Consider the following 13356-nt stretch of genomic DNA (forward strand, 5'->3'; position numbering starts at 1 on the left):
TACAAGAATAAATTGTCTTCCTGCACGAAAGTTTTCCAAGATTCTGCTTAACTACTTGGAGCTAGTCTCCTTTAGGCGGCTTTCTTCAAATATGATTTCCATAGTTGCAATTTTCTTGTGGACAACATCAGTCACCATATGTGCCGCCATTATTATTTTCGTCGGATTGGTAATCTACCTGCTCTATGTCCACGCGAAGTACGACCATTTGCCCGGACCCAAAAGAGGTGGCTTCTTCATGGGTAACATGGCGTTAGTCTACGAAAAGAGAACCAAATTGAACTTAACGATCCACCAGATTTGGGCGGAGCTTGCCTTGCAGAACTCCCCGATGTTTGTGTTTTGGTTTTTCCATCGTCCAGTCGTTATTGTGACGGACGCGCAGCTTGTAAAGGAAGTATTAATTACGAAAAATCTGCCGAGGGACAAGTTCGGATACAGCCATCTCGCCTCGCTGTTTGGTGAGAGAATGCTCGGACAAGGACTTCTTTCCGAAGTTTCCGAGGAGGAGTGGCGCTGGAAGAGAGCCACATTGGATCCAGGGTTTTACCGTCCGAGTATAGTGGGGATGATAGACAATTTTAATACGACATGCGACTCCTTCTTACAAAGATTAGAGAGCCTTGCTGATGGCAAGGCGGAAGTTTCTATGGCTGAAGAACTTGTTAGGATAAACTTGGACTTGATAGCAAAGGTATTTTCAAATTCCTAACCTCTCTAGTTACTATCCTTGCCCTTTCCAGTCTTTTCTTACCTAGATCTATTGTGACCCTCACGAAAAGATTTAGTGGAGTTTGGGAATAAGGAGGAATTCCTCTTTAATCACACCTGGCAGTGAAAGGGATATGTGTGATTGGTGGAAAAAAAGTGATTGCATTCGGAATATAGTGATTCCTCTTTTCTTGAAGGTGGAGAAACCAAATGATGAATTCAGCATTTTCTTGAATAAATACCCATGCTTTAATAAGCCCCCTCCCTCCCCCAGATTAATGCCCAACCCCTTGGCTATTATGTCAAACAAGCACCCCTCTTGAATAAGTACCTCTCCTCCTGTCCTCCCTCACTTTCTTGAATGGTTGGGATAGGAAAAAATGCCCGTTACTGTTGCCACCCTATATATAACTTTTTTGGATCAATATCAGTTTGTGGGCAACTGCCCACCTACCCCTCCCCTAACCCAACAACAGTCAATTGATAACAAGCTAGTAACCCTAGTAACCCTAGCTTGTTATCAATTGACTGTTGTTGGGTTAGGGGAGGGGTAGGTGGGCAGTTGCCCAGATACTGATATTGATCCACTTTTTTAATTACATCAGAATTAGTGCACTTTCAGGTTGATAGTTTCCTAATAAGTGCCCCTTTGATTTAGCACCTTCCTTCCCATAAGCTCCCTGCTTTTTTAAGCCGATGTATTAAATATGGAATGTCATAAGAATGTCTTATTGATTGGTAACTGGATTACAATTTGAATAGATTACTTTAAGTGCATTTGTCTCATATGCCTCTTTGAGGGAGTGTCCTTAGATAAACATTTAGAAGGGGTAACTTGCAAAAACAATCAGCAAAAGTAATTATTAAGTATGTATAATAGACTTGTGATCAAGTCCTACTTTTTGCCTTTTGAAAATGTGTATTTAATTTCAATTGCATTTTTTGATCACCTATCAACCATTTCTTATTTGGATACTCATGAGTTATTAGTTATTTCTCATCCAAGTGTCTTGGTAGGTTGCCTTTGACCTGGATTTGAACTCAACAAGTAATCCTGATACCCCTATACCTATCAACATTAGAATAGCTCTGGAGGGTCTCATTCAAAGTTTCAGAAAGCCTTTCATGCGGTTCCAGCCCTCCACTTTTGGTTACCAAGCTAAATGCAGAGAGGCTGTACGTTTTGTGAGAGGTGTGGCCAAGGAAGTGATTGAGAAAAGATGGAAGGCAAAAGAGAGAGGAGAAGATCAGCATAATGATCTCATGTCACACATTCTTCTGTTACCCGAGAGAGACAGGCGCACCACAATGAATGACATGGTAGATCATTTCATGTCATTTGTAGTTGGTGGTAAGTTAGGATTGTCATATAGTCTCACCAGTAGCATAAACCACTTTATCCTTTAACTCCCAGAAGTGATTAACATCCAATTTCTCCCTGCAATATCTATATATTATCCAGCAAACAGGTAATGAGAATACTCAAACAAATCAAGTAGAAGTTGTTGTCTTGATCTAACACCAAATTCTTGTAACCAATTTAAAAGGAAATATGTAGTAGCTGGAGGGAAGAATTGACTATCAGATCTTGGGAGTTAAAGGGTTAACCCTTCAATCGGTAATAGTGATAAGTATCTAATTACTCCCAAAAGTGTCACCCCTGAATCCAACATCTAGGTCTTGAGATTAAAGGAAATGATCATGAGGTCAATAACTACTTGATTATTAAGCAAATTCTCCTTGTAAATACAGAAGGAAATGTATAAAGAACAGTACGGAGAACTTACAAACTGAAGTCAGGATGTAAAAGCTGGTTAAGCTGTAGACTCATGAAGTGGGTAATGGGGAAAGCAGAATACTGACAATTTAATTTTGTGTGCCTCTTAATGTTGATCTGAAGTTTCCTTAGTTGTTCTTGTTTGGTGTGTTGCTCAGTGTTTAACATTAGGAAAAAAAAATTTTCAGGGTTATCAACCTTAATTTCACCAGTGCCCATTAAGCTCTGACCCTTTTCACCTTAACTGCTACCAGTTCTCTTCCATTCCTCTTCCCAACCTTCTTTCATCTGTTTTGAAGCTTAAAATTATGTCAAAGATGTTTATTAAGATACCTTTGGGGCCAAATTTTCATCAGAGAAGGTCCAAGAAGTTTGGCTGAACAGCATTGAGAGAACAAACCTTCAGTGAAAGTTATGAAAGACCAAAAGTTCTTATTGGCTAAATTTAATATCTCATGTCACCAAAAATTAAATCCTCGTTCCCAGGGCTTTTTTTTAATCAGGTTGTTATAGTCACCCCTCCTAATAGCGAGAGATATTGGGCAGGAAGTAGAGAGACACGGAGATCCAGGACCTCCTCGCGCGGGTGAATCCGCGCAGGAACTCTGCAATTCGTCGCTTTCCATTCGAGCGCCTGCGTTTTGGCTAGACTTCACTGCTACACCAAATCTATCTTTAAGATTGATTAAATCTTGTATAATTGAAATTATTTTTCAGGAGAGGAGACTATCTCGAACCATTTGACGTTTCTTCTTGCGGCAATAACTTCTCATCCTGAGGTGGAGGAAAGGTTTGTTACATCTCTTAATTGCAGATGTCTTAATCTCAAATAGAACGTCATACTCTACTCTTTAATTTTATAACTTATTTCCATGAGTATTTTACATATCTAAGAACAGAATTGCGGTAATTTCCTAAAGTGGATAAAGCATGGGTGACTTTCATAGATTTGTCTTTTTTTCTTAGAATTGTGGCCGAAATTGATGAGGTCCTTGGCAGTCGTTGTTCCGTGCGCTACGAAGACCTTGCAAGGCTCAAGTACCTGGAACAGGCAATCAAGGAAGCTCTGCGCCTGCATCCACCAGAACCAGCAATCACGCGCATGGCAAACGAAAGCATGATCATGGGCGGCTTCCACATTCCCGCCAAAACGAGCATCATGGTGAACGCTTATGTTCTTCATCACCATAGTAACTACTGGGACAACCCGGAGGAATTCGATCCAGAGCGCTTTGCGACGTGTAATCTTGAGAATGTAGAGCATTATGCGTACATTCCTTTCTCTCTCGGCCGTCATACGTGTATCGGCATACATTTTGCTCACATTGAGACCAAACTGTTAATTGCCCGTTTGCTTCAAACATTCAAATTCAATCTTGTTCCAGGTCAAGACCTCAAACAAATAGAACACATGACCTTGAGCCCAAAGAATGGGGTGAGGTGCAAGCTGTCCCTCAGGTGAACGCTGCCTTCTTCAGCATTTTATCTAAAGTTTGACCTAGTCGGAAAGGAAGCTTTCACTGGTGGAACAAAATGCCGCTAAACGGCGCTTGGTTAGCTCGTGTTGTAGAGCGTTGGACTACCGCAACAACACGCTCAGGGCTTTTCCTATAGCGTCCACAAATGGTCAGACAATCTAGTCTTCTCAGATAAGGACGATAAACCGTAGGTCCCATCTCCTGCATTTTCTCTGTTCTGGTTAGCAGGGGACGTTAAAGAACCCACGCACTTCTCGCAAAGGGTAGGGAACCTAGCTCCTGGTGGTGTGGTTTGGCCTTCTTATTGTAAATGCAGGCCCTCCTTTAATTTAGCTTTCAAGCTGAACTGGGCCAGCTAGGCCTGTGTAAATTTAAATAAATTACATACTTTTTTTAAAGTTAAAATTTGGCATAAGTGGGAATGGAATTGTTAGTGGTCTTAGTGTGGAAAAATAAATACAAAGAAACAGCTACTCGCTGTTTTGAACTGGAATTTGGAGTTCACCATCTCATTGGATTATATGACCATTTACTTTGCCACAATCCCCCTTTCGACTCCATCTAACCAAGAGAGCTCTTACTGTATTAGTTATTGAATGCGGAATTTTTCTGAAAGATAGGAATTCATTTCCTCTAATTATATGGGTGTTACTGACCAAACTTCCTCAGTATTGAGCGCCCAAAATTTTCCTAGTTCTCTGCAATACACTGTGATCCCTTCTTGCTCAGTGAGGCTTTCAGTCTAAAAAAGAAAACCACTATATTGCTAATGAGAGATAATAGCGCAGTCTTGGAATAAAGGGACCTAAGTTCTTAGACTTATGACGCTTTTAACGCTATCTTAGAATGAAAATAATGGACAGTTAATTATAGAATAGTAGATAAATAAAAATTAATTACCGCGATTTTTCTACGAACGACCATTTTTTTCCCAATTAAATTGGGTACATTTGGTCAAGCAGACATCCCACCTAATAGCGAGGCTACCAAGCTTGCCGTGAGAGACTGGACAAGAGTTCTTTGAAAAAAATAATAACAAAGTATGATAAAAACGCACAGGAAATATGAGCGAATTAAGACCAATAATTCTTGGTTTCGGGCATGGATTGAAAGATTCTCTACTTGGAACGATTGTGCTGCTAAGAGTGAACAGTATTCTAGAGGAAAGACAAACGGAAGACCAATTTAAAACAGACGCGCAGTCCTCTAGACGAACAAGGCAAAGAGGCAAGCAAAATGAACTCGATAAAAAGACAGATAGGTATGCAAGAAATACCATTTCAAGCGGGCGAAGTCCAACTAGAATAATTCATAATGTCAAGTTAAGTGTCAAGCAGTTTGATGCGTTACGTTTTATTTATGATCAGTTCCATAGATAGAGTTTCCTTTGACAAACGAGGAAACCTTTGACATCAGGGCTTAATTATTGTCATGTAAGCTTAAACTAATATTTATTTGCTTGAGGGCAAAATTCAAAGTAGATCAAAGTTAAGCTTTCTTGGACCTATCATCCGTCACGTATAAGCTATTTGAAAAGCGTAGGTACAGTATTTGGAACGATTTCAGACTATGCATGGTTAGTGAAAACTAAGTACCCGTCTTGCTGAAGCGTCGATGTCTTTTATTATTCATCATTTCTGTCACAGTTCCTAAATGTTTGCAATTGTAATTATACTAACTTAGCAAAATTTGTGGTTGAGATGTTTATATTTCGAGTGGAATGTGTTTTTAGATCTACAGGAGCTAAAGATATTTACAGCAAAATGTTGCAGTGCTGCATGCTAAATGGTGGAATATTTTGGGTAAGTACCCCGGCCAGTATAATTCAACTTTTTCTGAATTTAACAACTGGATACAGCAGTATCTTCACACATAAACTCACCAATGGCCTCACTTACCTGTGATTTTTCTGTGGTTGAGAATCAGAGTGCAAAGGAGAAATGTCTGGGGTTTGAGTCCTTGTGGTTAACTGAGATTTTTGTCTAACCCCCATGCCTGTGACAAAACAAAAACATCCTTCTTTATTTAAGTTGAGGCACCTAGCTATGGTTTTCCCTCAAATGAGGGAAGGAGGGGGCGGGGGGGAGAGGAAGGACCGTTAGGTATCCATTATTTATCAAAATTCCACCTCTGGCAACAGAAGATGTTGTATACCAATTTTAACCCTTTAACTCCCATGAGTGACCAAGAAAGAATTTCTCCCTATATTATTCATACAGTATCAAGCAGACAAGTGATGAGAATAGAGAAAAATAGCTGATCCACTACCAAATTCTCCAAACAAACATTATAAGAATTATATAGCAGACAGTAAGAAGAATTACTCAATGTGATCTTGGGAGTGAAACAGTTAACACACAAATTTTGCCAGGTGACTTCCAAGATGACAGTGATCCTGGGAGTGAAACAATTAACACACAAATTTTGCCAGGTGACTTCCAAGATGACAGTGACCTTGGTAGTGAGACGGTTAACACACAAATTTTGCCAGGTGACTTCCAAGATGACAGTGATCTTGGGAGTGAAACAGTTAACTCACAAATTTTGCCAGGTGACTTCCAAGATGACAGTGATCTTGGGAGTGAAACAGTTAACACACAAATTTTGCCAGGTGACTTCCAAGATGACAGTGATCTTGGTAGTGAAACGGTTAACACACAAATTTTGCCAGGTGACTTCCAAGATGACAGTGATCTTGGGAGTGAAACAGTTAACACACAAATTTTGCCAGGTGACTTCCAAGATGACAGATGATTCTCAAGATCCTAATTTTAAGTATTTCTGATCAATGAAACTTACTTACAGTACTGATGGTGTTTGTTTTCTTTCCTTTTCTTTTTCTTCTAGATGAGTATTTTTCTCTTTGAGAATTATATCCTTCCTGGGCTACAATTTTTTACTCACTTTATATTCAGTAAGTAGTTTTTGTTAAATATATCCTTTACTTTTTTTTCTCTTTAACTTTAGAAATGCAGTTTTCATTCCTTGCTGAGTGGTTTTAGATATGTGTTGTAACTTAGTTTTGTTGGTCCAATCAGAATCAAGGATTTAAGATTTTGGACCATTGAGATACTTCAACCATTAACCTTCCCATGAGCCTCCAAGACAGAAGTTTTCCTTACAATATCAATACAGTATCAGCAGTCAAGTGACAAGAATTTATACTAAAAAATCTAAGATGAGCTCTGGCTCTGATCACATGGCTATGAAACAGATTTTGGCCAATCAGAGCTTGATTATTATTTCCATTATTTTTTTAAATGAGTATTGAATGATAATTGATTGCAAATTTATCCCTTTATGATTGAAAAATGCAAGTATATTTATAATAATGACCATAGATACACTGGTTGGAAATGCACACCATCAGGGTTTGTGGCTGTGGAAATGGATGGGACCTTTGTTATCATATTTGTTCAGTGCTTTGTGGGTGTTACCTCTCTTTTGGCTTAGCAAGCCACTCAATTCATTATGGTATCAGGTAACTTTTTATCTCTGTTGTTTATATCACCAATTCCACTTGTATTCATTTACTTTTCAATTTGAATTTTTTTCTCTACATTATCTAGAGATGTTGTAGTTTGAAATGAAAAGTATAAAAGTAACCCAGATGGACAGGGAACCTGGAAATTCAAATATTTGAATTCCATTCCTGCAACAGAGGGAAGCTCCTATAGGTGTATACTTTCATAGCTCAAGAGATCTGTTTAACCCTTGAACTCTTAGAAGTAATCAACAGGTAACTTTCTATAATATCCATACATTATCTTACAAACAGGTAATGAGAATATTAAAACTAATGAGGTAAAAGTTGTTATCCTGATCTGACACCAAGAGGGGAGATTTAACAATCAGATCTTGGGTGTTAAAGGGTTAACAGGATGTTCCTCTTATGCATTATGTAATATTTGATTTAGGAGATAGCTGATTCTGCATACCGCAACACTAGAGGAAGGCCTCTTGGATTCTTGGCTTCACTCAAGAAAGAAAGGTTGATATGCTGAGTCCTTGAATTTTTGAATTATGGGATCAGTTCTGTGATATTTGGAGAAAATTATTTGCTTTCGTTATGTTACTAACTTCTATCTATAACAGAGTTCAAAGAAAGAGTTTAAAATATTTTATTATATCCCTTAAGTTAGTATCTGCAGTATAATTGGTTATATTGAAAATTATTTGCTTTCATTATGTTACTAACTTCAATCTATCACACAGTTAAAAGAAATAGTTAAAAATATTTTATTATATCCCTTAAGTTAGTATCTGCAGTATAATTGGTTAGTTTAGCAGACCATATTTCACTGTATGGCCAGCAAAATTCAAAAGTTTGTTTGACTTAAAATCTTCCACTCTATTTGAACTCAGAGATTTACTAAATGTTTCACTAAACTTGTTTCCTTGGTCTGACTGTAAGTTTTGAAAACTTGCATTTTCCACTGGGATTTGTAGATGCAGGTCAGTAACTTACAGTACAGACCTTGTATTCAGTTAGTAAGAGATATGTATTGATGTGAGATTTGAAATTTGATTTCAGTGTGTCATCCCACATCAGTAAAACAGTAGCTGACTTCTTCTTTAGCTTTTTGCTTCAGGTGCTTTTTCTTGTGCAGGTAACTCATAATAGATTGTTCCAATTGTGTAAGACTTTTTCTGAGTTTTGAAATCAGTATGTCAAAGACTTTCTGTATGTAAGCTGTTTTTTGGGTCAAATTATTAGTTGAATGGTAATGAGTTGACGTATTATTTAGTCTGTCACTGACATTCGCTATCAAAATTTACTTATAAATTTCTGTATGTTACAGTAGTTAAGTTCTCAAGGTATACAGTTGATGTATGTTTTCTGTGGGAGTCATTCGTATTAATAGGAATGTTTTGAAACACTAGGATTTATGATCACTAGTTAAATAGTAGTGGTGAAAATAAGGCCTGAAAAAAATTCAGGCCTGTATGAGATATGAACCCATGATCTCCGCAGTACTGTGCAGCACTCTACCAACTGAGCTAACAAGCCAACTGGGAGCTGGTCTATATGTTGGTTGCAAATAAACCTGTGAAGGGTTTATTTGGCACTATAATTTATTTGGCTGAAAGAGAGAGAAAGTTGAGGGCTGAAGTTTACACTCTGTTAATCTGCTGAAAACCACATATGGGTAGTTTGAAATTTTGCATTTGAAGTTTCTTGACAAAAAAATTTTTATTCCTTTTAAACAAACAGGTTCAGATATTAAATACCTAACTGAGTAGTAAGCAAAATAATTGCAAGTGAAACAGGAGAAGATCTAGGGGAGGGATGCAGGGGGTGTGCACCCCTCCCCCCTGAAATGACCTGCAGATTCCTGATAAATCAATATTTTGCAAATAAAAAAGGAAAAAAAACTGTGGTTTATTGGTGTTGAAGTAAAACACAAGATGATGTTGAGGAATTTATGTGGAGTGCCATGTAAATGGTATGTTTTCTCAGCAGTTCACCATGATTACCTTGTCATAAGCCTTCCTCTCCATAGTTCACTTTCAAAATTTGTTTGTCACCCTCCAGTTAGATCATTCCTAACTGGTGCACCCCCTCACGATGAAAATCCTGGATCAAGGTGCACTTGACCACTGTTGAATCACAAATCAGCCAAAAAAAAAACTGTACAATCAAAGTAACTCATTTTCTTTGGCAAAAGTGAGCCAGAGAAGTAAAAAGTATAACCTTACTCTTTTTTTTTTTAGGCCGTGGTTGTAGGATTTCTTCCAATTGTTGGTCCTGTGGTCAGTTTGGCTCATATGTGTCTGCTGTACTCACTTTATTCCTTTGAGTACAAGTGGGTGAATATGGGTGAGATAAAGATTAGTATTTTCCTTTAGTTAACTAGTAGTGATATAATATGAACTTTCTCCCTATATTATCCTTACATCATCCAGTAAACAGGTAATGAGAATATGCCAACCTATCAAGCAGAAGTTATCATCTTGATCTAATACCAGATTCTTGTACTTAATTTACAAGGAAATGTGTAGCAGCTGTTGAGAGAATTAATAATCAGATCTTGGGAATTAAAGGGTTAAGATGTGACTGTAGCCTGCTGAATAAGGCTGTGTGCTTGGAGGATTGGCAAGGTGCCTTAAGGCTCTTGTCTCAGACCTCTGAGGTTCTCAGCACCTAAAAGTTTTCAAGTGATAATTTTAAGCAAAGTATAGGATACAGGGAGTTTCGATCTGTATCTGGGAGGGGTTGGTCTGGCAACGCAACGTATTCACTGGAATGAGGTGTGTGACCACAAGCGGCCCAAGCTCCAGCTATGAGATGATCATCTTGCGAAATAACAGTCATGGCGGAATTATAAGGTTTTGTATGGGAATATTTACGACCGCTCTAAGGAATAGAAATAATAAGTCAAATTCTCGATAGAAATACCTCACCTTACTTCCACAGGGCATTGCTTGTTATCTGACCGCTTACTATGCTTTCGCTTACTTACTTTCGGAAATAGAATGTGCAGCCTTGGGCTTATCTTGACCATCTTAGGTACGTAGAAAACCTCAAAATGGATAACTCGCTAAAATAGGTTCTCTTCAACGTAGTAAGCGGTCAGATAACAAGCAATGCACTGTGGAAGTAAAGTGAGGTATTTTTATTGAGAATTTTATTTTTATTTTATTCCTTTGAGCGGTCGTAAATATTCCCATACAAACTCTTATAACTTCGCCATGACTGTTACTTCCCAAGATGATCATCTCTCAGCTGGAGCTTGGGCCGCCTGTGGTGTGACAAAATCAAACAAGGAGAACCGAGAGAAACTATTGGGTTATACGGAATCTTATAATTTCACCGATGTCAAATTTTCAGAGGATCAGTTAGTATATCGTCTTGTTCAATCTAATGTTGTTTCTTTGGAATGTATTTTACAGGATGGCCCGCCCCAAAGCGACTTACGTACATGGAATGTAACTGGCCATATTTCGTGGGATTTGGACTTCCTCTGGCCGTTCTCACCTCACTAGCGCCTTCCACTATAATCAGGTTTGTACAGGATAAAATTACCGCAAGTGTGATGACAGGGGAAGGCCATGCTTACTTCTCAGGGGGTGACAGATAGCATGTACGGATTAGAGAGCATGGGAACATAAGACATGTCCTAAATGAAAAACGAGTATCGGCTGAAGAATTCGGGAATCCATGTCCTGTTTGGAAAGAGCGGGAAAACGTTTCCTTACTGAAAAGTGCGGAAAACGATGATCTAAACGGAATGGTTATTAGTGACCAAAAGGTGTCTCTTTGCGGGCGCAAAAAGCGTTTCTCACGTTGTTATGTAACGCCACAGGTTTTTATATTTTCGTACAAAATGGACGTTTCCTAAATCATCTCTCCTAAAAACCAAAACCCATCTGACCTTGAAACCGAGGAAAGAGTCTTTGCTTCCCTACCCCCCTACCCCCCCCCCAACCACCTTATTCCATGACACTGTCGCCAATTGTTTGGCCTTGACACCCAACATCAGTATGAATATTCTCCAACTGTTCTCTATACATTTCCTAAGGCGCAAAAGGAGAATTTGTATAGCAATCAAGAGCCTCTTTACTTGGTGATCAATCCCGTTATTCTCACAACATTAATGTTTTGATTCAGGGGTTGCGTTCAATGCTAGTCACTCCCAGTGGTCGAAGGGTTGCCCAATTCCCGTGTAGACTGGCGTTCTCTTAGTTCACATTGAAAACACTTGCATATCTACCGCATTGTAGTGCAGTCAAATATGAGGGGACTAGTCTAGGGAAGTTTTGTTTGACAGCTTTAATCAAAATAACGGTGGTTTTCCTTATCCATAGCGGCTGTGTGTTTGCCATACTGTTTCCCATTTTTATTATCAGCGGGAATCAAGCAAAAGTCGTAGAAACAAAGTAAGTAACTTTATTTCCTTGAAGATATCGTTAAGTTTTCTTGGTCTATCGGTTTGCTCTAACTTCCTACGGCTAAAGCCGTATTTGGGCTAGCATGTCTTTGAAAAGTCTTCCTCGGCAAAAGGAAATTGCTAAGGAACTGGTCACTATTTATCGCTTTCGAGCGGGGGAAGGGAGCGTAGAGGTCGGGGGGACCATGGTTGTGCCCGATAAAATTTATCTGATCCTTTAATCCGAATTAATTACATTGAACAAGTCACGACAACTTAAAACAGAATACAAGATTCCTTAAAATAAGCCGCCTTAATTATTTACCTAGTTTAAAAAGGATCAGTGCCAAAAACTAATTACAAAAGGAAAAAAAATTATTTTAAACTCATAACAGATACAAGATAATTAAGATAAAAAAATTGGCACTGAACTTATCTTAAGGCCATAACAGATACAAGATAATTAAGATAAAAAAATTGGCACTGAACTTATCTTAAGGCCATAAGGCTCTGTAATATTCCTAAGGACCCCCCCCCCCTCAAGAGTAGTCAAATTTTCTATTGTCCCCCCCTTAGTACTCTGCCACGACGACTGATTCTTCCCTACCATCCCCCTCTGAAAAGCATGTGGTCCCCCAATAATCCTCTAACCCTCCCCTCAGGAGATAAAGTATGGCAGGTTCCCAAGAACAAAATTTGGTGGTATAGACGACATGACGGGAACGCTTGACATAGTTACTTTTAGGTTTGAATCCTTAGTTTAAATTATTCTTCCTGGTACCACGACGTATTTATGGACTTTGATTCATATTGAGAAGTTTATCGAACGAGATTAAGGTCTGTTTTGCAAAGCGCACTATTAGTACATCCATTTTATTTTTTCAGTCAAGTACCCGTGAGGCTGTTTTACGTGGTAGTACGTCTAACAAACAAGATCCTAATGGGGAAGTCTGTGCCAAGTAGGACTCAGTCTACCAGCCCTGACTCGACCGTGGGCACGTGATGAAGGGAAGGAGTTTGGTAACCATTAATCTCCAGGTTACTTCACAAAATAACAAGTGAAGGGGAGGAAAAGATGCACGAAACGAGAGAATTACCTTAGGAAGCAACGATTTTAGTCGGGAAAGTAATCAGCTCAAACTGATCACGAACATAGTTTGGCGGGAATTGGTCGAAAAAAAAAAAAGTCGAATTCGCAGTTGTCTGTTTTTTAGACTGTCACGCAAAAAACATTTCCAAAAGTGTGTCGTCGTGACAGCATTGCGTGAGGTCTGCTAAAGCCACCAGGAAGGAAACAAGTCAGATAAGAGTTAACGCAAGGACGTTTTGTCTTTACATTATTTTGGTAACTTTTTCTTACATGGAAAACAACTTCATGATTTCGCAAATGGATCATCAATGCATCATAGTTTAGGTAAAAAGTTAGAATTTTATAGGAAAGCAAGCAATAAAAACATGGGAAATTAAAATGCCTGTTTAGAAATCGAACTTAAAGGTTAAAATGTGATCATTCCAAGGA

General features: G+C 38.7%; 2 protein-coding genes across 2 annotated transcripts; both read left to right on the forward strand.

Moving 5' to 3' along the window:
* The first annotated feature begins 17 nt into the window (after positions 1 to 17).
* LOC131797592 (cholesterol 24-hydroxylase) lies at positions 18 to 4459 on the forward strand. Its single transcript, XM_059115227.2, has 4 exons — positions 18 to 694; positions 1729 to 2062; positions 3206 to 3278; positions 3455 to 4459. The coding sequence occupies exons 1-4, from the start codon at positions 92 to 94 to the stop codon at positions 3948 to 3950; spliced, it is 1506 nt and encodes a 501-aa protein (XP_058971210.2). The 5' UTR covers positions 18 to 91; the 3' UTR covers positions 3951 to 4459.
* A 536-nt stretch (positions 4460 to 4995) lies between these two features.
* Positions 4996 to 13339, forward strand: LOC131797586 (etoposide-induced protein 2.4 homolog). The gene is made up of 10 exons (XM_059115221.2): positions 4996 to 5227; positions 5699 to 5768; positions 6814 to 6880; positions 7308 to 7447; positions 7884 to 7957; positions 8501 to 8576; positions 9682 to 9787; positions 10861 to 10972; positions 11776 to 11847; positions 12723 to 13339. The coding sequence occupies exons 1-10, from the start codon at positions 5031 to 5033 to the stop codon at positions 12838 to 12840; spliced, it is 1032 nt and encodes a 343-aa protein (XP_058971204.2). The 5' UTR covers positions 4996 to 5030; the 3' UTR covers positions 12841 to 13339.
* The last annotated feature ends 17 nt before the right edge of the window (positions 13340 to 13356 follow it).

The sequence above is a fragment of the Pocillopora verrucosa genome, chromosome 6, assembly GCF_036669915.1.
Source record: "Pocillopora verrucosa isolate sample1 chromosome 6, ASM3666991v2, whole genome shotgun sequence".
Lineage (NCBI taxonomy): Eukaryota > Metazoa > Cnidaria > Anthozoa > Scleractinia > Pocilloporidae > Pocillopora > Pocillopora verrucosa.